Genomic DNA, 27,151 nt, shown 5'->3' with positions numbered 1-27,151 from the left:
AACTTTTTATATAATTAAAGATAATAGAGTTGCTCACACGACCCTTTAACTCCTGGGATTTCCGCTCCCGTTAACCCCCGAGATTAGTAAACAAAGACGAACACGAAGATTCTTCGTGTTGTGTGTCTTCGTATAAGTTTTGCCGCCGCCATGTTAGTTTCTTCGGTATTCAGGCTGAACAACAAAAACGCACCCTTCGTGTTCGTTTTCATGCTCGCCCGAATACGAATGCACAAGTCTAATAATTATTACATCCATGGGCTATGGGTGTCCAGGGTCCAGAACTATACACTTCTGAAACTTCGTAAACATACTTGATATTGGGACAAGAACATGTAATTTGAATGCTAGTTATATTGAAATAATTTACCACTTTCTAATGAGAATATGAGTTCTTTTTTACAAAATGTAGTCTTCATAAAAAGTTTGAAGATCACAGTTTCATTCTGTATGATTGCTTGGCTTTACAATTTACAGTATACATTAAATTACTTTTAAATAATTACTTGCCTGCACATTTTGTACTGTACATCACCACAAAGAGCAGTACAATTCAGAACAAACGAACATTCTCCAACATGCACTATATAGAATGAAAAGAGCTATTAAGCTTGCAGCCTTTTGTTAAACTGTTGCAGAACAAGCTATGGGCAATGTATATATACCGGAGCTTGTGCGATACCGATGGACTGAAGGACAGGATCTAAAGAAGAGCCGAAATGGGAAAGGTACTGAGAAACCAGAAAAACTAAACATTTCCCAAATACTGTATTTTGTGAAGGATGAGATATGGTATACTGTTTAATTAGTAATACATTTGCAAACTTCTAAAGAGAGAATATGTAAAACTATTTGGATATGTTTACAATAATTTCAATGCTGATGCAAATATATGTAGAGTGAACCAATCCATGAACCATCTATAGCTGAGACATGCAGTTATACTGGTTATAAATTGACAAATTGTTTTATTTTTTATAACAAAAGTCTGCTAAACACAATGTGCTATCTAGAATATGCTTGTGGTTGAGGAAATGTAATTGTCTTACTATTACTAGATTTGTATAAACTACTTCTTTGCATGGCTCCGTGTCTTAGATCATTTTCTACGAGGACAAGAATTTCCAGGGACGCTCCTTTGAATGCAGTTCTGATAACTTAGACTTACATTCACACTTTACCCGCTGCAACTCAATCAAGGTAGAAAATGGAAACTGGATGGTATATGAACGTGCAAACAACCAGGGGCACCAATACTTCCTGAAGAGAGGAGAATACCCTGATTTACAACACTGGATGGGTTTCAATGGTTCCATTAATTCCTGCCGCATTATTCCACAGGTGTGTAAAGGCTTTCGTATTCTTCAAGACAAACAACCTGCTGGGTAGGGTTGAAGAAAGACAATAATGTCCAGATTTTTTATGGATTAGTTGAGGAATATAAAAAACACTGTGTTTTGCTTTATTGTTTTTGAGTTCTCAATGAGTGGAAGACCACACAGAAAGATGCTTGTTTAGGCATTGGGAGTGTGGATTCACATTTTCTCACTGCATTCTACTCCAGTGGCACATTTACGATTGAAAATGTCTGGCATCTGTATGACATGATAGAACCCTAGCATGCTAGGTTTAGATAAATGGAACAACCTCCCAGAAGAAGTGGTAGAGGCTACTACAGTGGTAACTTAAACATGCATGGGATAGGCATAAAGCAATCCTGAATCAAAACAAGACCAAGAACTGATTAATGTCTGAGTCTTTACATCAGGAAAAATGGGCAGATTACCATGGGCCAAATTATTCTATCTGCTGTTAAATTCTATGCTTGCAGGCCATCATGCTGAAAGCTCAGGTGCCTCCCAGAGCAGCTTACTGTGAAATACCCCTATACACCCTTATGCGTATGTGAGCAGGTGATGAATAATCTCCTTGCTACTTCAGTAAGGCATTCACCCTTAAAAGAAGGGTAAACCTAAGAGGCTCAAGAGTGATAAGGAGAACCCCATAGAAGAAGGCTCCCACCACCCCATTTATGCTCCTGGTGCCTTTGTTGGATTGCAAATCTAGGCCTGTGAATTTTTAAGGTACTTGAGAGTATTTAGTCAAAGATGATACATTTTATTTGGACAACACAGAAAAAAATGAAGTCACATAAGCTTTTGGTACCTCACGTTTGTCTTTGAACAGATCATTAACAGGACAAATAATTTAATCCTAAATTAAATAATTTATATTTTGCAAATGCGTGTTTATATAGCTTTATATTAAATGTATGTTATATTTATTATATTTATTTATATTATTTTCTATTTTTTTGCAGTATCTTGGAACATTCCGTACTAAAATCTATGAAAGGGAAGAATTTAGGGGCCATACAAAGGAGTATACTGATGATTGCACCAATGTCCTGGAGGAATTCAGTTATCATGATATCTACTCATGCAATGTGCTTGAAGGACACTGGATCTTCTATGAGCTGCCCAAATACAGGGGGCAGCAGTATTACTTGAGGCCTGGAGAGTACAGGAGATACAATGACTGGGGTGCCTCAACTCCAAGAGTTGGCTCTTTCCGAAGAGTTCAAGATCTGTTTTGAATAAATTGTTTTTCACTTGAAATAACTTCCTTTTTTGACTCAATAAAACCTCTTTATTATAACAGTTTATTAGTTCATTATTAACCGTTTAAAGCTGTTTCATTGATTTATTCACAGTTAATATATAAGCCATATAAAGATATATAATGCCTTCCAACATTTAAAATGATCATAGAGAGACATGTGTTTACAATGTATGCATACAAACATACTCTCTCTTCCAGGGGCCAGCCTCTTCCACTTCTTCTCTATCTATTATTTTTTTCCTCCTCTAAATCTCCCTTTTATATATTTTATACACGGGAAGTGATGTCACGTGACTCTGCTGTGTTCCTGGGCGGAGCAAGAGAAGAGACCTCTACTGTAAGGTCACTATTGTATTGATACACACTGGGGACATCGCTTATCGGTATAGCTTTATCCCTTTATATATAACGCATGACTCAAGCCACTCTTTTAGAACACCTGTAACAAGTAACAAGTGCTGTCTGCTCAACCTAACATACACATTTCATGTCCCCCAACTGTCCCGATATGGACGGGGCTGTCCCGCCTATTCCTACCTCTGTCCCACTTTTCAGGGACAGAGGAACTGTGAGAGCGGTACTCACCTCGGGTGCAGCTACGAGGGGGCGCACAGCTGCTCAGCAGCCTGCAGAACTATTTGGGAGATAACAATCTCACTCTAGTCAGCTCAACATTAGGGAGACAATGTACCTGTGGGTCCAGTAATACCGCGCACTCTCGCAAGGCTGCCTTTGCATTGCTCGCACACAGCGTCTCTTCTCTTTTTGCGGGACAAGAGAAGAGACGCTGTGTGTGAGCAACGTGAAGGCAGCCTTGTGGGAGTGCGCAGGAAATCTGCAGTTCAGTTAAGGGGTTGGGGGAGTTTTATGAACGTGTATGCGTGATTGAGGGAATGAATAAATATCTGTGAATGAAATTCTTCACTATCTCTAAAAACTGTGACAGAATGTTTACAGGAGCAGGCAGGATTGGACACATATGTTGCGGGAGCGGAACACACACATTGTTAATTTTCTTTGTGTTAATCACCTTTTAGCATGTTGTGGTTTAGCTATTTTGTTATGTGTGCTGATTCCACAATAGTCCCTGTCACTATGAATCAATCACGTTAATCTAGCCCTAACAAATGTGTCCAGATATCCTATATATGATGGAAAAAGAAATAGATAAACATTATCATGGCATTTAACATCTTCCAGCATTGGAAGGGTTATTTGTTATACCATTTTTACTGTGTTAGTACTCTTTTAATTTTAGCTCAGATGAGTCTATTCATTAAAAAGCAGTGTGGTAAATTAAGTAAAGGGTTAGCTCAACAGACGACAATAAACGGGTTGAGATAAAACTAAACTAAATATTGCTTACAACTTAGCCTTTTTCAGGAATAAAAAGGCATGGAGTTCAATAAGAATTTGTGTGACCTCTCCTAAAACCTCCAAAAGGGGTTTTTGTATTCAGCAACATCCAAAAATTATGAATTTTTCACAAGCATTTGCATTTTCACAATTTTTTTCTGACTGGATATGTTCATGTACAAATCTCACAGTTTGTTTTGAGCAAAATCCCCTGAATATGGCAATGCCCAACATTCATGGGTACGGCATCAACACTGCAGGGGTCTAAATTGTAAAATGTTAATTTCTAAATTTAGAGATTCATCTACCTTTTTTGGGAGGGATGGGGATTTAAGCAAATTTGGGTTGAAAATAATTGGCAAAGGAGGTTACATTTATTTAATATATCATATATCATAAAATAATGTCTCCTTTGGGCAAACATGCCACCCACCTAATCACCCACCAAATAATCTTACTGAATAAAATCACTTTATGAAAAAGCCTACAGAAGTTAACTCCTGGACAAAACACACAAACCAGAATTAACTTATAAAGCAGATCATTCTAATATAATAATCACACACTGCCCAACACCTCTCTGGGTATAAAAGACCTGGTGATTTTAATCCTAAAGACCATTGTGTCATTTACACATTCTCCTGTGTATTTTGGACCTAAGTTGAAAAACATTAATTCTGATATACTATATGTTGTCAATGTTTCTCTAGTACTGATTACCATAACACAATTAGCATTTGCTATATTTTTAAGGAGGGCATATTAAAAAGACAGACACATGGCATATAATTGCACTTTAATATGTTTTATTAAGTTATTATTTTATTATAGGGTTCACGGTTCACATTCATTTCAAAACAATTCTTGAACTCTTCTGAAAGAGCCAACTCTGGGAGTGACAGCACCCCACTCAGTGTATCTCCTGTACTCTCCAGGTCTCAGGTAGTACTGACGACCTCGGTAATTGGGTAGTTCATAGAAGATCCAGTGGCCTTCAAGCACGTTGCAAGAATGAATGTCATGGTAATTGAATTCCTCATAGACTTGAGGACAGTCTTCAGTAAATTCCATCATCTGACCTCTAAAATCTTCCCTCTCATAGATCCTGACTCTAAAGGAGCCACGATGCTGTGGAAAACAAAATCATGTGAGCTGAAGGAAACCTAGTATTAGTTGACGAAATTATTGTCCACTGACAAAAGGGTCATCTTGGTCAAACATATTATTGCATTTCTCACTGCAAACTATTATATAATGCCATATTCACACCCTTGAGGATCATTTATATGCGATGAATTCCAATTAGTGTATCCATTTAATATACCAGAATTTTAACTTTGTATGAAAATGTATAAAAAATTATTTCATCAGTTAAATCAAGTTGATATCAAATCATTTTAAAAACATGTCACAAGAAATCTACTATTCTCATTAAATGAAAATTCCAGTGTAAATTGTGTCACCTGAGGGATTATCCGACAGGACCTAATGGAATCGTTAAATCCCATCCATTGCTGAAAGTCAGGGTATTCTCCCCTTCTCAGGAAGTACTGGTGCCCTGTGTAGTTGGGCCGTTCATACAGCATCCAGTTTCCATTCTCGACACGGATGGAGTTGCAACGGTTGAAATAGGAGTGAAGGTCAGAACAGTCAGAGCTGCACTCGTAGGAGCGGCCCTGGAAGTTCCTGTCCTCGTAGAAGATGATCTACAGTTGGAAGTATAAAGATGGTCATAATGAATTAACAGGGCACATTATTATTTTAGTGGATCATGTATCAAAGATTTGTGGTTTTTTTTTTACTGAACAGAAAATTGATGGGAGAGTAAAGATTTTATTTAATCATACAAAGATAACTCAGCCTTTCCTGCAGCATAGATGAACATTAATCATTAAGGTGCTGAGTTGGTGCTACAACACAAATAACCTTCAGCTCATAGTTTACTGAATACCTGAAGTCCTTTTGAGACCTTTGAAGCAGAGTTTTGTCAGTGTTACTTCTCAAGTATACATACTTTAAGTCTTTCTTCTGAGTATATGTGGAATCAAGGATAGCTCTTTAGCTCTACATTTAAACTTGCGATGTTCTGGTTTGAGGAGAACAAAAAACCCACAATGCTGAGGGTAAGTCAGCACCATATTAGAGTAAGTCTGTTTTGCAAACTGTTGTTACAACTGCAATGATCATAATCAATTGCAGAATAACAAATTAAAGATGTAGTTTTATTAACAAAATGAAGGTGCAACTTAATTTACTTGGACTCTTGTGGTTGCTAAAGTGCGATACCTACGGGAAAATGTGTTAAATGCTAGATGTGGAAGCTTGTGGAATATATATTCAATATTATATATTCAATATATATTCCGTAATACATATTTTTCATTTTATCTTACAATCACAATTTTTTATTGAACACCTCCATTTATTTAGACATGGTGTTTTCAGATATCTTATGTGAAGATTGTACATATTTTTTTATGCAAAATACTATTTGGCATTTGCACTGATTAGTTATTGCATGTATTGTACATAGTTAAAAAAGAATCCAATAGTATTGTGTATCAATGGCCTATATTATTCCCCTGTGTAAAATATTTATGATTGTATGGAAACTGATAATAATGCATACTAATATATTATATAACTCAAAGGCTTCACTGTTTATATCTATAAGGTTAGCAATGCAATAATACCTAAAATGGCATTGCTGCTATATTGACATATTACCGTATTTGCTCGATTATAAGACGACCCTGATTATAAGACGACCCCCAAATCTGAATATTAATTTAGGAAAAAAGAAAAAGCCTGAATATAAGACGACCCTATAGGAAAAAAGTTTTACCAGTAAATGTTAATTCATCTAAACTATTTTTTTTTTAATAAAAGCTATGATTGAGAAAAATATTTTGGTTTTATTTCCTTCTATTTTCTAACCTGCCCCCCAGTTATGCACATCTGCCCCAGAAATGCCTTATACCCCCTATATGCCACTGTGCCCCATGATATGCCTTTTAACCCTCTAAATGCCACTGTGCCCCATGATATTCCTTTTAACCCTATATGCCACTGTGCCCCATGATATGCCTTTTGACCCCCTATGTGCCACTCTGCCTCCAGAAATGCCTTATACACCTATATGCCACTCTGGCATTTAGAGGGTTAAAAGGCATATTATGGGGCAGAGTGGCATATAGGGAGGTATAAGGCATTTCAGGAGGCAGAGTGGCGTATAGAGGGTTAAAAAAGCATTTCTGGAGGCAGAGTGGCATTAAGGGGGTTAAAAGGCATTTCACAGAGCACTCTGCCTCCAGAAATGCCTTATGCCTTATGTGTAGATCCCACGCACTTACGCTGCAGCCGGAAGGAGGCGTGGCTAACAGCGGGGGTTGTCTGCGTCCATCGCGCAGACCTTCCCCGACTGTCAGAGATCAGAGTCCCCGCACCGGTGCAGGGAACTCTGATTTCTGACAGCCGGGGAAGGTCTGCGTCCATCGCGTCGACATCTACACACTGCCCCAGCTACACACCGGGGACTCAGAAGTACTGGTAAGTGGGGCGGGGGGTGGGAGAGACAGGAGGATCCAGGTCCCCTGCAGCTGCGGGGATCTGGATCTTAGTCGTCTCATAGTCAGACCTATTTGAGGTCTGATTATAAGACGACCCCGATTATAAGACGAGGGGTATTTTTCAGAGCATTTGCTCTGAAAAAAACCTCGTCTTATAATCGAGCAAATACGGTATTTTTTTCTGTATATCAGGATCTAAAGGCACTATAAAAAATAGTTACAAACACCAAAAAATTATTCTGTTCAACTCCAAAAATAAAATACTGCTCTTACCTTTCCCATTTTGTGTCACTGGTGAGGCCTCTGTACTGTGAAATGACAAACACAGTTGTCCTTATATATGAGGACCACTGCTGGATCTGCATTACTTACACAATAGAACTCCTCTGCTTAGTACAAAGAATGTATAGTATGTCTCTTTTCATTCTATATTGAAGCCGAGAATGTTCAGTCTTTGTACACCTCTCTAGTCAGCTTTTGATTATCACAGGCCCATGTTTAACTGCTGGTGTCAGTAACTAAATATTCAGCACAGTTAATAGCTTGTGTCCATCTACCTCTGCCTTTCAAAATATGATAAAAGTTGGATTTTACTGGAAATTAAAGTCAGATGTTCTAATTCAGGGTTGGTGATTTTAAGAAAGTATCAGTTTAATTTTTTTATTTTTTTTACAATTTATTTAAAAGTAGGATTATGAATATAGTTGTAATAACCTAAATATCAGACATTTAAATGAGATTTCACAGACCTAGTATAACAATAATAATCAGAATATTAAATGTGTTACTTATTTATTCTATAAGGTAACACAATTGTATTAAAAGGTGCAGTTCATTGTAGTAGTGACAGGTTTAGTAAGTTACAACCTATCAAATGTATTCTTTGTTATTCAAGACTTATTGATGTAAGGAAATACTAAAGGGTAAAATTAAGTTATATGGTAACTAAATCACATTTAAAGAAAATTTGCATTTTATAGAGAATTTTTACATCAAAGTGAAAAATATGGTAAGCATTGTTGAATACACTAAAATGTGGTTTGTTCTGTGTGGATCAAGTGTAATTAATACATTATGAAATTCTTGCTTGATCCCCTTTGAAATGAAATACATTATTATCTATCTATCTCATGCATAGTGTATGCTTTTATCAAAGTCATCAACAAACCATTTCTCATAATCCCTGGCTAATGTTGGTTTTATTACAAACTGAAAACAAAAGTTTTATTTGAAAGATATACGAATGCTTTCACAGTTTAATTTGACTTTACACATTTATAGCAGCTTTAAATAAGAAGGGATGGCAATCTAGAAATGCATTGCAGTATAAAGGGGAAACAGAAGAAAACAAATCTTTATAACAAGTCTTCATACTGCAGACATGACAATAGTTTTACCTATTGGAACATAAATTATTGGACAGGTGGATTGTTATTGGTTCAGTTTTACATTGAATATTCATACAAATTGTAAAAAAATCTTTCCTGATACACCCCAAGCCCTTTGCAGACCATCTGAAACCAAGTCCCTTGCAAGAATCAAAAATATATTTATTTATTGTGACATTTGAACTTTGCCAGATCTGCAATCAACTTTACTTGTTCATAGTTTTGTATTATATGCATGTTTTCCTGTACATGTAGCATATATCTATTTTGGAGACATTGTTTCTTTTTTTTGGCCAAGGTTATTTACCTTGGGAAGGTACATTATTTTGTCTTGATTACGTTTCCTGTCTCGGGCCTCCTACAGCCATAACCTCGCCTTTTTCTAACTTAAAAACAATCTTCTCTTATTCATCCCTTTCCCCTCTTGCAACTTTCCTGAAACATCCCAACCCCTCTGCAAACCACCATATGAAACAAAGCACTCTTTTTCCACAGCTCCTCTTCTTCTCCTTCTTCGTCTTTTCTGTGTCTCTCTTTCTTCTCTGGTGATTTCCTGGAGCACGTCCGCATTAGGATGGAGCCTTGACGTGCTACACAGGGACAACAAAGAGATTGTCCCTGTGGTGTGCACTGAGGCCCCAACCTGGTGCAAAAGTGTTTCAGGAGGCCAAGGTAACAGAGTGAATCACTTGGAGAAGCAAATTACTGACTAAAAAGACAACAAAGGAGCCGAGAACTGGAAGAAAAAGAAAGAGATGGAAAGGAAAACAAAAAGCGGAGCTGTGATGACACAGAGAAGTTAAGGAGACATTGAGAGAGTGTGAGATAGAGTGAGCAAAAGTGCTTTTCAGGAAAAAAATATATTCTGTTTTTCCTGTTTTTCTATTGGGAAGTATACCATTGTATCATGTAATGTAATACACTGTTTGCTTTAAAGTAGGCATGAAAAAACGCCTATTTGAAGTGTAAACTGCTTATAAGTTTGTCACCTAAATATAACTATAGAAAAACTTTGAAAACTGGTTTGGCATCCGAGGAGAATACATGTGTCCAAACCCCTGGCATTGATGGGATTAAATGACAAAGCAATGGTCTTTACTTTTGATTGATATGGAATCTAGACCTTTGACATTTGAATGTCAGTTGTGTGACACAGTTACTTGCTGAATGGGCACCCTTTCAGAAACAATAGCAGGTTCTATTGTCAACAGCCCAGTGCTTACCTAAAATGAGCTTGTTATTCATAGTGTGGCAACACTGGACATGCTTTCCAAGACACACATACTTTTCACATAATGCTGGTGGATATGGGCACCTTAGTTATGCAGGAATAGCATGAAGAAAAGTAATCAAGAGCTTTGTTTTTGACACTCTGTCCAGTTTTATTTGAGTGTGGGTCAATTTATAATAAAATATTTAAGACTGAATGTTGTGTTTTGGTTAGTATTTTTAAGAAATAGAATCTTAGAATAATCTTAGTAAACCATGTACATAAACTCAATTGGCAGTGGACATAATTCATAAACCGTACCCAAAAGTACTGCCTTGGTGCTATATGAATACAAGGAGTGGTCTATGCAATATTTCTGGTTAAACTGGATATCTTCTTCTCCATACCATTAAAACAGGTTGCCTATAGAAAAACTCCACATGGACATATGAATATTTTAATATAGATTAAGTTGTTTAAATAAACAACACAAGTAAATAGTGATTTTTCATGTTTCCATGATTTTAGGATGCCATGGTAGTGTTAATGTTGTATGTTGAATCTATTAGCCTTTATACTACAATTGAGTTTGCCCCATCGCATTTGTGAATGGAGTTTGGCTTCTGGTATGTTATCGAAGATTTATATGCTGCCATGGGTCTTATTCCTCTTATGAGTGTTGGCATTCACTTCTGATGCTGTGACATTGTTGCTAGTGACCACTGTACTCTTACTTCCTGTTTCCTGTGTGCTCTGCCAGTCCTGTTTTTTCCAACGTGGCTGCTGTACACAGCTTGTACCATTTATACCACATAAACATGGTTCTTTATGTAAAGAACCTTTACAAACCACTTGTTAACCATCCATATTAACCTCTGAAGGCATCAAAACTATGTAGAAAGCCACTTTACCACAACCAAACTACCCAAAACCCTCTAGCTCTCTCTCACACACACGTTTATAACTATTTTCCCCTACCCACTATTTTACTGCATATGTAATTTTGTTAATAAAAGTAATGTGGAATAATGCACAGCTTTATTTGTGTTTATGTTTCCCCTTTAACCTTCTCTTACCTTTTCTCTATATGTATTTCTCTCCATAATAATACAAATGGTATATATATATATATATATATATATATATATATATATATATATATATATAATCTACTGAAACTTTAATGTCCTATCTACATTTTCTGTTTGTTTTAGAGTCTGACCTTTTATTCTTTGTCTTAATGTTTAGAATACATATTCTTTCTATCTCTGAATTACTGTATATGACTATTTTTTCACCACATAGATCACTGAAAAAAAACAAACCTGAAAAACAATTAAAAAACATCATATTATTGGGTTATTATAAGCAATTGGGTCATTGGAATATGGAATATGAGATTGATCTTTTTAAATTAAAGTTATAATTCTATTTTTGGAACATTGGATACTTTTCTTTTTTAATAAAGAGACATTTAATTTCACTAAGAGCTTTATTATTTAGAGATAAAACATTAAAAGTAAGTTTAATCATCTTGATTTAATTCTTGCACTCTTCTGAGAGAACCAACTCTTGGTGTTAGAGCTCCCCAGTCTGTGCATCTTTTATATTCTTTAGGTTTTAAGTAATATTGGCGTCCTCTAAAATCTTGTTGTTCATAGAAAATCCAATGCCCTTCAAGAACATTGCAGGAATGGATATCACGGAAGTGGAATAATATGAAGACATTGGGACAGTCATCAGTAAATTCCATCGTTTTACCTCGGAAATTTTCTCTTTCATAGATCCTGATCCTGAATTTGTCCTGGTACTGTGTTGTACAAACAATTAAAAAGAGAAAAAATAATCGATTAGCACATAACAACTAGGCTAAATTCTTTTTTTTTTCTAGAACTAAAATAGTTTCTCAAAGTGAAAGGAAAACATGTTTTTAGTGCATTTCAACATTTGAAAAATAACAACTTTACCTGCACTTTAGACTACAGATTACACATTGGTAATTGGGGTCAATCTTTATTTGAAAAGTGCTGCTAAATTATTAAAAGCAAGCTTAATTTTAATGAATGCATTTGTGATTTGCCACATTTATACATGGCCAAAAATGGTTAGATTTAGTCATACTAGGGATTTCTTACAAACTACAGTTCGGCTACCTGATTGATCACTCGACAAGAGCGGATTTGATCGTTGTATCCAAACCATCTCTGGAAATCAGGGTATTCCCCTTTTCGTAGAAAGTATTGATGTCCTGTGTAGTTAGGGTGCTCATAAAGAATCCAGTCGCCATTCTCAACACGAACAGAGTTGCAATAATTGAAGTAACAGTGAAGGTCTGAGCAGTCAGAGTTACACTCATATGAACGACCTTGGAAGTCCCTGTCCTCATAAAAAATTATCTAGCAAAAAACGCATTAAAACAAAAATTACATTAATTAATATTTTTATAGGAGATTTGGTAAATTGTGTTCTATCACAAAACACGAATCACCCATCTTACATTCAGATGATTCAATTATTTTCTTTAAATTTTATTTTAGTAGTCTAGCAAAGCATCTGTTTTAATCTCACCTTTCCCATTTTAGCTAGGTTGTTCATGAACTGATAACAGCGATTTACAGAATAACAGACCTAGTAGGCTTTTATACCCCTGCCAATGCTGGCTTTGCATGTACTCAACAAAGGTTGAGTGCTCTTTGTTCCCCATAACTACGGATATGTAATTTATATGCCTTTTTATTCTAGATTGTGTAGTTGGAATGTTCTTTGCCTATTAAACAACCCATATGATCACATTTTGTTACAGCTGACATTGATAAGTTAAATAACTGCTGCAAAACAATGGGGCTAATCAGGTAACAGCTTCACCTTTGCCTTAAATAATTATTTGAAAGGAGTGGAACAGAATTTAGTGTCATATATGCTTTGGCTTTACAATCCATTTTGTTCTAGTAAGTTTCCATTTTTTTTATACATTTTGCAAGTTAAAAGCTAACCAAAAACACCAGCCTTAAGCTAGGGTAGTCTTATATTCAGGCTTTTTCTTTTTTCCCAAATTAATATTCAAAATTTCAGGGGTCGTCTTATAATCAGAGTCGTCATAATCGAGCAAATACGGTAAATCGAGTGTAGTTTGGCATTAGTTTTGCTACAATTAAGTAAAGATTTCTTGGTCGTGCATGAGTCCATTGTAGGTTTCCTTCTTGTGGTGAAAGGACCTTGTCAGAAAATGGGAAGGAAATTGGTGTAGCAGTTGGAGAATGGAGACTTCCACCATTTCTATATGGTGGATTGATTGAGGGAAATGTTACTTCTGCCCAATGCTAGATCACAGCATGTTCTGATGCCCCCTTATCAAGACACAACACAGCTGTGATGGATGGTTGAACTTGAAAAGATTGTGATAGCCCAGGCTCATGGTTTGATATTTGGGATTGTATCCTTTCACGGGTATATGCAGTTGCTAATACTCAGCAGGGAATGCAAGGGCATGGTGCTGCCCTCACATGGTGGTATGAGTGGCAAAAACATTAGTTGGAGAACATCAGTGCGTAATAGTGTTAATAGCACCTAATTATTTTTTTTAGAGATCGTCTTACTTTAAGTATCATGAATAAATGCTATAGCCATTATTAGCCACATTTTCTGTCCGAGTAGTTAAGTGCATAAATGAATGGAGGAAGTTTTGTGGTGAGTATGGCCTTAAGGCAGAAAAGAACTTGAAGGTTCCTCTAGTCAAAAACTAAAGGCAAAAGCTAACTGGAAAGAACCTTAAAGGAACTGTCACCTCTGAGATAAAAAAAATAATAATTTAATTCAGCACTGAAAACCACTACTTGTGTTATTTTTATTGTAATTCCAAATTCCTTTTTAAAATTATTTATTTATATGTTTTTCACATTTGATACCACTTTTATTTCTACTAAGACAGAAAACAGGATATTAAGATGAAATTTTCCTTTATTCTCCATGATCCCTTAACAAAGACAATTGCTTAAGACTCCTACTTTCAGTTCAAATAGGAAGTTGTAAAACATTGCTTAAACAGAGATGAGACAACCATATGGCTCTTCTCACACTAACAAAAAACAGGTAGTTTTTTTAATAGTACTTATTGTACTTCATATTGTGCATTGTAAGCACAAGATGAGGCCATGGACCAATCAAGCATTGATGTGTTGCAGCAGGTAGAATTCCAAGATGGGATAAAAAGAACAATTTGGTGAGTTTCTCTTTCTCAATGCTAAATAATGAAACATTCTCGGCTTTTTAGTTGTAATAATAAATTTATACCAGCTGATGGCAGAAGAGGACGCTTTATGCACATATACACAGAGAGAAATGAGTGCTTGCTTGATTATTCTGAATTTAGTTGGGATAGATACATCTAAATAGGTCTATCTGTCTATATCTGTCTGTATAGAGCTATCTATTTATCAATCTATTCATCTATTTATATTTACACTGATCAGCATACCTGGGAACTTCTGGGCTTCGGCTACCCAGAGCCTTCCCTTGCTGGACACGGCCAGGACTGCACACTGACGTCGGTGGGTGGTCCCGCTGACATCGGCGGCTAATGGCAGCTGGAAACACCCCCATTTAAAGGAAAAAATGGGAGAACCGGAGGAGCAGCACTCACCCGGCAATCTCTGGGTCAAACCCGGAGAGTTCCCAGGTATGCTGATCAGCCATAACATTATGACCTCTGACAGGTGAAGTGAATAACATGGATAATCTAGTTATCATAGCACCTGTCAGTGGGTGGGATATATTAAGCAGCAAGTGAACATTTCATCCTCAAAGTTAATGTGTTAAAAGCAGGAAAAGAGCGTACGTCTGAGGCCAAATTGTGATGGGTAGGCGATTGGGTCAGAGCATCTCGAAAACTGCTTTTTTGTGGAGTTTTTCAGGTCTGCAGTGGTCAGTACCTATCAAAAGTAGCCTAATGAAGGAAAATCAAGCAGTGAATCGGCGACAGGGTCATGGGCAGCCAACACTCATTGAAACACTTGGGGTGTGAAGGCTGGCCTGTGTGGTCAAATCGAACAGACAAGCTTCTGTAGCTCAAATTGCTGAAAAAGTTAATGTTGGTTCTGACAGAAAGATGTCAGAACACACAGTCCTCCCAGCTTGTTGCACATGGGGCTGCCTAGTCGCAGTCAGGGTGCCAATGCTGACCCCTGTCCACAGCCGAAAGCTCCTACAATGGGCACGTGAGCATAAGAACTGGACCACAGAGCAATGTAAGAAGATGGCTTGGCCTGATGAATCATGTTTTCTTTTACATCACGTGGATAGCTAGGTGTGTGTGGAGAACACATGGCACCAGGATGCATCCATGGAGGCCCTACCTTTTAACTTACAGGGCTTAAAGAATCTGCTGCTAACGTATTGATGCCAAGTACAACAATATACCTTCAGAGGTCTAGTGAAGTCCATGCGTCCATGGGTCAAGGCTGTTTTGGCGGCAAAAGGGGGACCTACACAATATTAGGCAGGTGGTCATGACGTTATGGCTGGGTCAAATCTCGGTAGACATTCATAATGGACGATCTATGTCCCCAAATGTCATCCCATAGGGTTATATGTGGGAGAAACTAATTTGACCCTAAGGAATCACAACTCAGAGAGCCTTCAGTACATGTCCTTGAGCTATCCCTCACAGACATCAATCCAGACACACCTTCCTCCAGCAACTCAACTCAGAGAGACTGTACCACATGTATCACATTCGAAGTTTTTAGATTTGTAATCATCTGTCTGTTAATTACCTACTTTTAATTATTTATGTCTCCTTCCTTTTGCTTAAAACTTACTTTCAAAAATGGATATTATTTCTTTCTTTCTTACAACTATCCCTCATAGACATCAATCCAGACACACCATCCCTTAGGAACTTAACTCAAACTGGTTAAATTCCACAAAAAAGAATTAATTAATTTTTAAAGACTATTAAAAAAATAGCCAACCTCAATCCACTTTTATTGGCCTTTGCTGACATGTTAGATTGAAATGGGATGAGTGTGTCTATCTGTATCACTTATAAAAACATCCCATTAAAGATATATCTGAACAGGAAATTCACATTGTTATGTGATGGACAATGGTAGGAGAGTAGAAGCTGAAAGTGTGCAATTGACTTTTGGACTGGTGGAATCTCTGCACAGAGGGCTGGACCTTGTTGCTAAAATTTTTATTTTACCAGTGTCATAAAGTAGACACTGCGAGTATATTATTTACTGATGCCACAACATTTGGTTTTTGATTCTATTCCGATATCTACTTTGTCTTGTGCTGAATGTGCTTAGCTTTTTGCATTTTTAGATTTTTTTAGGCACTTGCAGTTGGGGAATATTTGTGAGCTGATGTTCTTGTGAGTAGACTTTTCATGGAAAATTAGGTGTTGTACCTCAAGGTCTTATTTAGGAACTCGTAATTGTGTTAAATGGATCTATCATTTTTAGTATGCTAAACCATAAACTCTTTTTCATAAGGACAATAAAATTATTTTTATGATGCCACATGAATGTCAATCTGCAACAATTCATGGCAAGGGCATATATTTGGGGCATTTGCTACAGAAACCAATGGAATGTTTCTTCGGATTGCCCTTATTTACTCCAGTTTTGCCTTAAAAAATAGGGTTGTGTTGCAGTGAATCAAGACATCATGACATCTGTATGTTTCTGATTTTCCTCTACTAAAAACCATTATGGTGAAAAAAAAACAATATTAATAATAGAATGCAGTTACGATCAATAATGAATCAATATAGGAAGATATTATTATATTTTAATTTTCATGAGTCATACAGATCTGTGCATTTTATATTTCTAGTAAAAATCTTGAACTCTTTTCATGGATCCAACTCTAGCATTAGAGGCTCCCCAATCGCTGAATTTCTTGTACTCTCCAGGTCTCAGGTAGAACTGACGTCCTCTGTAGTTGGGTTCCTCATAAAATATCCAGTGGCCTTCAAGAACGTTGCAGGAGTGAATATCATGGTAATTGAAATCCTTGTAGACATGTGGGCAGTCTTCATTGAATTCGACCATCTCACCTCTGAAGTCTTCTTTTTCGTACAGTCTGATCACAAATGATCCAGTATGCTATTGAAAAATAACCATAAATTAAAAATTCCCATGCTTTCCACAACCTCATAAAAATTTATATAAACAACAATAGTGTGAAAAACATTAAGGAATTAGAAAAATAGTTAATACACACTAAATGTGTATGGCTCCCCTCATCCTCACAGAAACCTTAATAGGTCCCATGTTTAGAATACTACTCATAATCCTTGCCCCCCTTCACATATCCTTTCAGAAATGCATTTTTGGTATTTCTGGACCTAGATTGTATGACAATCTACCACTTAATGAACAATGGAATAAGACAATCTTTTTCTATTTTTTTTTACTGACCAGAGGGATCATGTGGCAAGAACTGATGGTGTCATTAAATCCCATCCAGTGTTGGTAGTCAGGGTATTCTCCTTTCTTAAGAAAATACTGGTGGCCCTTGTTGTTTGCCTGCTCATAAATCATCCAAGAGCCATTGTCCACTTTGATGGAGTTGCAACGACTGAAGTGGGAGTGTAGGTCATTGTTGTCACTGCTGCACTCATAAGAGCGGCCTTTGAAGTTCTTGTCTTCATAAAATGTGATCTGTTGAGAAGTAAACATTATCAAATTCATTACTGTTTTTTCTTTTTCTTTATTTTGATTTACTTTGTCCTTTTACAATTTGTGGCTAACCAAGTCTCCTTAGTGCAACTAGCTATCCCCTGTTTCTGAGGAACACTGTGCGAAGGGCTAATAATTTAGCATTCATCTTAACCTATGCCACAGTAATTGTATATATATTAATAATTTATATATAATCTATATTAATAATCTATTTAAAATGTTTCTATTATAGGGACACACTAATGGTAGCCACCATATTAATTACAGTCCTTATGAAAATGATTACTCACTGAAAAGTTGCTAAGTTTAAAAGTTAAATTTAAAACAATTTTTCAAAATGCAATTGTCTGCAGTCAATGGCATTACACAATTTCCAACGAGGCAATTAATATAGTAAATATCACCCTTTATAATAGCAAAAATGATACTTAATGTATAAAAATATATATATTTATAGCTCTTACAACATAAGCTTATTTAATGATTACATATCCTTTATTATTGATACATTTCAACTTAATTTGACCAAATACAAAATATACTGTGCTTCCTGCTCCTTTACATGCACCTTGCGGGAATCACATAAATAAAATAGTTAACGTGTTCCCCAACCTAATTTTAAAGATCTGGTCACCTTAGCAATGAGGAAAGAACACATATAATTAAATCATAGCAGAATATGAAGGTCAAGCTCAAGGCTGTATAAAACAGGAAACTTTGCATTTCATCTTGAGACCCTGAAACATATGGTCAGATGTAGAGTTTTCCCTGGTATTATTTTAATGTGCTGTTTAACCCATAAAAAACTTTACCTTCCAATCTTTATAATTATATCATACATTGTCTAATTAAGATTTACACAAAGCAATACCCAAACAGTAAAAGAAACACATGAACTAAGAGTTCTTACCTTTCCCATTTTGTTTTTATGAGAGGCAACAGTGAACAGTGAATATCCGGCACATCATCTGCTATATAGAGTCTACCATTGCTTCATCAGCAGATATAAAACAAAAGTATTCAAATAGTATTCTGTTTATTTAAGCCTCTTTTATCCAGATCATTCTCTTTTTTGTATAGAGCTTAGAGAAAGCTCATGTTTCCCAGATTCCTGGCATTGACCCTGATTTTAACAGCTTCTTTCCTCTAAATAGTACGACTGGTGGCTAAACATTATTTGAACTACAAAGCTACTGATGAAATGCAGGACAGTTATATATTACTAAGAAAAGTATATAATTTACTCAGTATGAACTAATTGTTAATAGATCAGCAAATAGATGCCAAACATGTACATATTAGCAACTGTATTTGAATTTCCTGATGGAAAATGATATTAATGATTTTTTAATAAATGTCAGCTGAAAGCAGTTGTTCAAAGAAGGTTTGGAAGAAAGTTTGTTCAACATGTTTTTTTCCCAGTAAATTAAATAGCTAAAGCCACCGCATCAATTACACCTAAAAAAAAACATTTCAACGTAAGACTATATTAGTCCATAATTCAGATCTTTATATGATCATCTCTAGTGCTCTTTCCAGTACAGCATTGTTTGGTGTTTTCCAATGTTTTTTGCAAAGTTAGTAAAATAGATTAAGGTTTTTGGTTGTTTGGTACAGATTATTTTTGGGCTGTATGTTAATTTGTCCATTGGAAAACAGTGCCACTCTGATCCTGACTGTACAACTGTTTTTATCCAGTGGCTTCGGGTATTTTGCTGTTTGCTTTGCTAATCATTTTTTAACATAAAGCACAAATATCTGTGAAAATATGGATTGTGGTAGGGAGAATGAAGCATTAATGATGAGTATTGATGATCTGTTATAATAACAGTGCACCTTTAGATGTGAATGGTCTGAATGATCATCTAATCCAATTCTAAAAGTTTTGATCTCTTTTCCAGACTGCATGTTTGGTCAAAATATGACGGTATGAATTGATTTATTGGCCCATTCATTCATTTGGACTAGACAACACACTAAATAGAACTGCTATACAATGACACTTAAGAGCACCGTGCTCTTCTCAGCATTCTGTATACCTTATAGGTAAATGAAAAAAATACTGCTGAATTTTTAATGTATATTTTATCTGTTAAGACAATTAAAGGTGGCCATATTGCCCAAGTTCAAGTGAGGAAAAAGTGAAGGTACTTGCTGTGATGTCCTCTCCCCTGATTGGAGTAACGTGAAGAGGAAGTCACCCCAAGTTTTGTCATATTGCCCAGAGGGAAAAATGATGGTGCTTTAGGTGATGTCCTCTCTCCCGATTGGAGACCAATATATCTTCCCAAATTCAAATTATGTCCGCGGATGAGTATAGAAGATAGCAGATTGAAGATAGAAGATAAAGAAGATGCGGAAGGAGAAGTATTCACCAGAAATTCATGTGGTCGGCAGAGAAGGTAGGGAAACATTTAGAGAGTGTGAGAGTGAACCAGAAATAGAGTGTGAGAGAGTGTGAGTGAATGTGGGCTCACAAACTTCAGATGACAATTCAGAGCTTTTTGCTTCAATTGTAAGGGGACTGGTCTTGGTTTTGGGGCGTTGTACAAAGCACAGAATTTACCAAATTTTGGTACATTTGCAATTCGTAGAAATTCGAATGCACAAGTCTAATAAAGAATAACATCCTGCACAGCGTCCATATTATGCTGTTCCCCAGGTGTTGCTCATATGATATGAAATCATTTGTCAGCACTCAGCAGTAAGGATGGCGATTTTGGAAGGGGCCACTAGGGGAGTTTTCCTGGGTCAAGCCTAGGACAGTGCCGAAGATAAATATGTCACTGAATAGCACACTGCTGCATAGATTCTAAAATCAAGGAAAGCTCCACAGAAACCATTGGGATGGTTTGATAATTGTCTACTTATTTAGAAGTGGTTTTGGTAAATGTGTCCTGGTAATGACTAATGCAGTATGGTATGCCATTTTGGAATGCTTTACTGAAATGCTAAAATCAATTAAACCAGTAAGAATAACATGAACAATTATTTATTTTGTTCAGCAGAATTTTAATGAGGGACTGCTACACATTGCATCTAGATTATTCAGTATAGATGCTGAACACGTCTGAAGGATCCAACTCTGGCATTCATGGCACCCCAGTTGGTATATCTCCTGTACTCTCCAGGTTTCAGGTAATACTGACGGCCTTTGTAATTTGGCTCCTCATAGAACATCCAATGGCCATCAAGCACATGGCAGGACTGGATGTCATGGAAACGGAACTTCTCAAAGACACATGGGCAATCTTCAGTAAACTCCATCATTTGGCCTTTAAAGTCTTCTTTCTCATAAACCTTGATTATAAAAGGTCCACGGTGCTGTGACAAAAAAAGGAACAACTATCACATACCTCTACTCATTGGACCTAGAGTAACACAGTAGCTGTTTCCTATAAAAGACCATTCTCCCTTGCAATTAAAAGTACCCAAAAGTACTTACAGGGGTTACAAGCCCCTTAGTAATCTAGTTAAGCACCTTCCATAATTATCAACTATATTAGCTGCCCTTCAGCTGATTTAAATGTATACCCATGTATTGTGTTATAAATTAACTCATGTAATTCTGGGTGACTCTGAATATCCACTATATTAGAACCAACCCTGTAGTTTAGAACAGTCCATGATTGTCCAATGTTCCTTTACTTAACATGCAAATATGAATTTCAAAGATGCGATCAAAAGTAGCACAGTATAAGTCATTATTGGGTAACTGAAACTGTATGTTTATGTTCCTATTTAGACAAGATATACATCAGCTGACCTAATGCACACATTGTGTGTACCCTTAAAAGCTGTTGGCAGTAGCTGATATACAACTAGAAAATATATAACCTAATCTAAATCTTTTGTGGTGTATTTCATGCTCATATATTTAGTATACATTTGCACAAATATATATTTTATTTCATTAAGGTACACGGAAACTTACTTGAGTGGTTAAATGACAAGATCTGATAGAGTCATTAAAGCCAAGCCATTGTTGGAAATCAGGATATTCTCCTCTCCTAAGGTAATACTGGTAACCTTTGTAGTTGGGTTGCTCATAGAGTATCCAGTTTCCATTTTCCACTCGGATGGAATTGCAACGGCTGAAGTAGGAGGACAGATCAGAACAGTCAGAGCTGCACTCATAAGAGCGGCCCTGGAAGTTTTTGTCCTCGTAGAAGATGATCTGCAGGACAGCAAACACAGTTTAAGGAGTAGATCAATGAAACTGGATTGAACCAAGAAGCACTGTTAAGTGAAATCAGGGTAAATGCACCTAAGGCTTATGTTTGTGTTATCTTTATGACCTTATATCAAAAAATCAAAGGGATAAATAACGATTTTTAGCTGACCGTTAAATATGGTATTATATACATTAATGGAGTTCAATATTGAAAAAAACCTTGATTTATATAGTTGTGTTTTAATAATGTCCTGGCAGTCATGTGGCATTTTGGATTTCCCTGCACAAATAAAACGCTGCCATGATAATTTATGGTAATGCTAATGAAGTTATGCTTGTCTAATGAAACCCTTTCCTTCATAGACGTTCATTAGTCTTGATGCTTAAGACTGAGCCATTATATTTTCTACCACAAGGCAGTATAATAAGAAGTCAGAGTGTTTGTTTAGGTGGTTCGATTAGACAGCAGAGCTAAATACATACAAATAATAATGTCTAAAACATTGAAGAATTCTTAAATATATTCATTATTGACTAGCAACATTAAAATATTCAAATGTGGTCAATTTCTTGGATATGTTATTGCTTAAACAAGATGTCTCATATTTAGAATCATACCTTTCCCATGGTGTATGGAGAAGTGTCAGAAGAGCTTGTGCTGGTAACTGAGAGAGGTCACAGTTTTTATATATGTGTCCTACTGCTGGTTTCAGCAGTTGTTGAATGAACTCCAGTCATTGCCTGTTTTCTCTTTGTGAGCAACCATTGTTAATGTATGCTTACTGGAAGCAGCCACGTGAGCATTGAATGCTACTTTTTTAAATGCTTGCATTAAACAACCCATTATAACAATGTACTAACAATTACAATAGAGAATGTTCGACCAATGCACTTGAATTTAGTTTCAGCTTTTAATAGACTATACAATGGTGTACAAAAAATGTTTAGAGTAATACTTCCTAGTAGACTTGGGCACCAGGGGGCTCTTCGTGTTCGTCTTCGTGCTCGTCTTCGGGGGGAAATTTTTTTTCGTATTCCGCGAATATTAGCCTGTTCCTGTCTTCTCTTCGGGCGAATATTCGTGGACATTCTTCGTGTTCGGGTTTTCTTCGTTTTTTCCGGTTAAGGGGTTAATACGGGATTAACGCTTACCGCAGCAGCTCTGGCGCCAGGAGTTTAAATGTCCGTATGAGCAACTCTATTGGTCATCAGCAGGGGGCTCGTCTGCCAATGGTTGATGGCAGACAAGCCCCCTGCTGGCGACCAATAGGGTTGCTTGTACAGACTGTTAAACTCCTGGTGCCGTAACTTGTCCGGCAGATACCATTGGTCTCCCTGTTCTATCATTTAACTGATAGAACAGGGAGACCAGTGGGATCTGCAGGGTAAGTTGCTGCATTGGGGTTTTAAAAGTCTGTACGAGTGACTCTGTTGGTCGCTTGTACAGACTTTTAGGCTCCTGGTGCTGTAACTTGTCCTGCAGATCCCACTGGTCTCCCTGTTCTATCAGTTAAATGTCCGTATGAACGACCAATAAAGTCGCTTGTACGGACATTTAGCTGATAGAACAGGGAGACCAGTGGGATCTGCAGGGTAAGTTGCAGCATTGGGGTTTTAAAAGTCTGTACGAGCGACTCTGTTGGTCGCTCGTACACACTTTTAGGCTCCTGGTGCTGTAACTTGTCCTGCAGATCCCACTGGTCTCCCTGTTCTATCAGTTAAATGTCCGTAAGAATGACCAATAAAGTCGCTTGCATGGCCCTTTAACCTGCAGAAATCCATAGGTTCGCTGGCAGGGGTTACAAAGGCCGTGCAAGTGAGCCTATTGGTCACCTGCAGGGTCTTCCTCTGGCATCAACCAATTGGTTGGCGACCAATAGGCTCATTCGCACTGCCCTGTAACCCGTGACGGAGAATGGATTTCCGGATGCCGCGATGCCAAGGTAAGTTAGTAGGGGGGGAGACTGGTAGACGAAGACGAAGACGATCATGAAGATCTTCGTGGTGTGTGTCTTCGTCTTCGCCTACGTTTTACCGCCGCTGTCTTCTCTTAAGCGTGTCTTCAGAACAAACACGAAAATGCACTCTTCGTGTTCGTTTTCATGTTCGCCCGAAGACGAATGCACAAGTCTACTTCCTAGTATACATACGTCAATGCCATAGTAACACCAAGTAATCAATTCTCAGAAATATGCCTAATATACATAAGATTAGCATTAGCAGTCAAGATTAACACCAAGAACAGATGTTGAATTATTAGACGAGTAATAGGATAATCAGTGGATTTGATATTAATAATGCCAAGTAAAATGAAAATATGTAGTCTTTACAAAGATTTGAGTATAGGAGTCACATACAAAGTATTAACAAGGACATTTGGGTAGTCATATTAAAAGGTTAACCTGAGAATTGGCAAACTTAACATTAGAAACACATTTATAGAGTAGTCATTTATTAGGTAATGATTGGGTTCTGGAGTTTATGTATAGTGATTTGGAGTTGGTTGTTTTAGTTCTTTACAAATCAACATTTTTGTTGTCACAAACCAACATTTTGACATAATTTTGAAAATATGTAAAGCAAAATGTGTTGAAAAGCAGAGTCTATTTGAGGGAAGAGTGCTGATCATTGATGGTCTCCTGGCAGCATTTAGCAAAAGGAAGAAATGTGGTCACAAGCCTGGATACTTGCAAGAACGCTATGAGAGAGACGATGGACTTACATGCAGTAAGAGTAAAATCCCTGCACGCTGTATACCCTGAAACCATGGGAACATGGGATATAGGCAACTGGATTCGTACAAGCGTATATAGTGATTTTTTCCATTAATTCAATATGTATTCTTTTTAAATTATTTTACTTCCCATTGAATTGACCGGAAGCAATAATGGTAAAGAGTTTGTTTCTGTAAGCATAGCCAGGGGTGGAAATTACTATTTATTTATGCCACCTCAGTGATTCTGTTTCCACACCGCTCATAAGACCTCCATGGAATCATATACAATATACAATATATTCTTTAAAATATTGTGACCTCTTTGCAGCCTTTAAGGACTAAAGTTCTGACCATGGTCTTGTCTTGTACTTAACTGTTTCTATCACATCTCCCTTCTCTTTTCTTTTCTCCAAGATATATATATTAAGATCACTTAGTCTTTCATCCTGAAAACCACTTACCATTTTAGTAGCCCTTTTCAGAACTCTCTTCAATATATTAATATCCTTCTGGAGATGGGGTATCCAGAACTTTACACAGTACACAGAACTGTACAACTAGTTGAGGTTTGACCAGAGTTGTGTAGACAGGCAGAACCACCTCTTTCTTTTACATCCAACATGCATTAGTTTAGATTTATCAACATTTAACTGCAGAAGCCACACTCTTAACCATTCTTCTAATTCACTTAAACCACTTGCCATTTGCTAGTTCCACCAGGAATGTCTACCCTTTCCAGACCTTTGTATAGTCTGTAAAAAGACATTCCTTGCCTTTAAGACCTTTTGTAATATCACTCATAAAAACATTAAAAAGAATGGGTTCCAATACAAATCCTTGATGATTACAAAATATGTGTCAAGCAAAGGATGTTTGTGAAGATCAAATGTGTTCATGTTACATGTGTTTAATCAGTATTACAATCTGTGTTAAAGCAGATCTGTCACTTTTCTCAAATATCACTTTTTGATGATAAAAACCAAAGATATGTGCAGTTATTAAAATTCTACCTTATGTGTATACAACAGCACGCAGCTGTCTCAGATTACCGTGTTTTAGGATTTGTATTATTATTTTCCCCATAAAGTAATGGCTCATTATTTTATAAGTGACAACCGTTTGGTTTGGACGGCCTTTGGCATGGAGGACACTCCCTGGCCACTTACCAATTGAAAATAGGGTGTGTCTTGTGACATCAGTGGTACTGCCTACTGACATCAGAAGGACCACCCACCAACGTCAGATATCCTACCCACATTCTGTGCGGGGGGGGGTTGGACAGAGTCAGAAAGTTCCCAGGTAATCTTTGAGACCCTAAAATCATTAGGAAGTGGGTTTAATGTCTTGAGATTAAATGAGTAGTCAATATAACCAGTAGCAGAACAGCTGTTTATGAAATCCAATATTAGAAAACTATCTGTAAGGGTAACTAAAGGAAAACATCTACATACATGCTGAGTGAATGTAATGGCCTCCCCTCCACTCCCCTCCTTTGGGGAAAGGAATGCCAGGTTTTCATAGGGTAGGCCAATGGAAGAACTCACTTTATACCCCGTTAGTGCAGGAGGAGCTTACTTTCTAGTTTAACAGCAACATTGGTCAGAGGTCTAATTAAGAAGGCTCCCCTGGTAGGTGTGGTCTGCTATGGTACAGAGTTGAATTTGGACACTCAGCTCAGTTTTCACCAGACAACAAGGGGTGCTAGTGCTGGGGGAGCAATCCCCATGGGCTGTGTCCCTTGTGGTGCCCTGGTTGAACATTACTGTGCAAGGACAAATAATACAGGTGCAAGAGCAAAGGTGTGGCCAGAACAGACCTCCCAGGTGTTTTTTTTGCTTGAGTTGACAGTGGTATTTGATGTATCATATTATTATTATTATTATTACTATACTCATGTGTTGATTTGCAGTATCTGACAAAAGTGAGTACACCCCCTCACATTTTTGTAACTATTTTATTATATCTTTTCATGTGACAACACTGAAGAAATACAATGTAAAGTAGTGAGTGTACAGCCTGCATAACAGTATAAATTTGGTTTTCCCATCAAAATAACTCAACACACAGCCATTAAAGTCTAAACCTTGGCAAGAAAAGTGAGTACACCCCTAAGTGGAAATGTCCAAATTGGGCCCAATTAGCCATTTTTCCTCCCCCGTATCATGTGACTTGTTAGTGTTACAAGGTCTCAGGTGTGAATGGGGAGCAGGTGTGTTAAATTTAGTGTTATCGCTCTCACAGTGTCTCATACTGGTGACTGGAAGTTTAATATGGCACCTCATGGCAAAGAACTCTCTGGGGATCTGAAAAAAAAATGTTGCTCTACATAAAGATGGCCTAGGCTATAAGAAGATTGCCAAGACCCTGAAACTGAGCTGCAGCACGGTGGGCAAGACCATACAGCGCTTTCACGGGGCAGGTTCCACTC

General features: G+C 37.1%; 5 protein-coding genes across 7 annotated transcripts; 1 reads left to right on the top strand and 4 right to left on the bottom strand.

The window, feature by feature from the left end:
- Positions 1-719: 719 nt before the first annotated feature.
- On the top strand, positions 720-2,596 carry LOC149290575 (gamma-crystallin-1-like). Its single transcript, XM_089488575.1, has 3 exons — positions 720-728; positions 1,099-1,341; positions 2,321-2,596. The coding sequence occupies exons 1-3, from the start codon at positions 720-722 to the stop codon at positions 2,594-2,596; spliced, it is 528 nt and encodes a 175-aa protein (XP_089344701.1).
- Positions 2,597-4,830: 2,234 nt separating this feature from the next.
- Positions 4,831-7,829, bottom strand: LOC149290574 (gamma-crystallin 1). The gene is made up of 3 exons (XM_089488520.1): positions 7,821-7,829; positions 5,442-5,684; positions 4,831-5,106 (listed from the first exon to the last, which is right to left on the bottom strand). The coding sequence occupies exons 1-3, from the start codon at positions 7,827-7,829 to the stop codon at positions 4,831-4,833; spliced, it is 528 nt and encodes a 175-aa protein (XP_089344646.1).
- Positions 7,830-11,670: 3,841 nt separating this feature from the next.
- On the bottom strand, positions 11,671-12,722 carry LOC149290573 (gamma-crystallin-3-like). Its single transcript, XM_089488401.1, has 3 exons — positions 12,714-12,722; positions 12,299-12,541; positions 11,671-11,955 (listed from the first exon to the last, which is right to left on the bottom strand). The coding sequence occupies exons 1-3, from the start codon at positions 12,720-12,722 to the stop codon at positions 11,671-11,673; spliced, it is 537 nt and encodes a 178-aa protein (XP_089344527.1).
- A 4,256-nt stretch (positions 12,723-16,978) lies between these two features.
- On the bottom strand, positions 16,979-18,752 carry LOC149290572 (gamma-crystallin 2-like). Its single transcript, XM_089488519.1, has 3 exons — positions 18,744-18,752; positions 17,570-17,812; positions 16,979-17,254 (listed from the first exon to the last, which is right to left on the bottom strand). Exons 1-3 carry the CDS (start codon positions 18,750-18,752, stop codon positions 16,979-16,981), a joined length of 528 nt encoding a protein of 175 aa, XP_089344645.1.
- Positions 18,753-20,881: 2,129 nt separating this feature from the next.
- Positions 20,882-22,634, bottom strand: LOC149290571 (gamma-crystallin-3-like). Of its 3 annotated transcripts, XM_089488526.1 has the most exons (4): positions 22,626-22,634; positions 21,764-22,010; positions 21,550-21,554; positions 20,882-21,157 (listed from the first exon to the last, which is right to left on the bottom strand). In XM_089488526.1, exons 1-4 carry the CDS (start codon positions 22,632-22,634, stop codon positions 20,882-20,884), a joined length of 537 nt encoding a protein of 178 aa, XP_089344652.1. The 3 variants fall into 3 exon arrangements, with proteins under 3 accessions (XP_089344652.1, XP_089344654.1, XP_089344653.1); XM_089488528.1 differs by lacking the exon at positions 21,550-21,554 and having other exon boundaries at positions 20,882-21,133; positions 21,756-22,010; XM_089488527.1 differs by lacking the exon at positions 21,550-21,554 and having other exon boundaries at positions 21,768-22,010.
- Between the last annotated feature and the right edge of the window lie 4,517 nt (positions 22,635-27,151).

This window comes from Sceloporus occidentalis, unplaced genomic scaffold (assembly GCF_023333645.1).
Source record: "Sceloporus occidentalis isolate IW3139 unplaced genomic scaffold, rSceOcc1.0.p SCAF_38, whole genome shotgun sequence".
Classification (NCBI taxonomy): Eukaryota; Metazoa; Chordata; class Lepidosauria; order Squamata; family Phrynosomatidae; genus Sceloporus; species Sceloporus occidentalis.
The sequence above is the reverse complement of the archived record's forward strand: the minus strand, read 5'-3'. Positions and strand labels throughout refer to the sequence as shown.

Bases quoted from the DNA above. Each gene is read 5' to 3' on its own strand.
- LOC149290574 (XM_089488520.1), bottom strand. The intron at 5,107-5,441 runs GTGACACAATTT...TGTTTTCCACAG, and splicing joins CCTGTCGGATAATCCCTCAG to CATCGTGGCTCCTTTAGAGT.
- LOC149290573 (XM_089488401.1), bottom strand. The intron at 11,956-12,298 runs GTAGCCGAACTG...TGTACAACACAG, and splicing joins CTTGTCGAGTGATCAATCAG to TACCAGGACAAATTCAGGAT.
- LOC149290575 (XM_089488575.1), top strand. The intron at 1,342-2,320 runs GTGTGTAAAGGC...ATTTTTTTGCAG, and splicing joins CCTGCCGCATTATTCCACAG to TATCTTGGAACATTCCGTAC.
- LOC149290572 (XM_089488519.1), bottom strand. The intron at 17,255-17,569 runs GTCAGTAAAAAA...ATTTTTCAATAG, and splicing joins CTTGCCACATGATCCCTCTG to CATACTGGATCATTTGTGAT.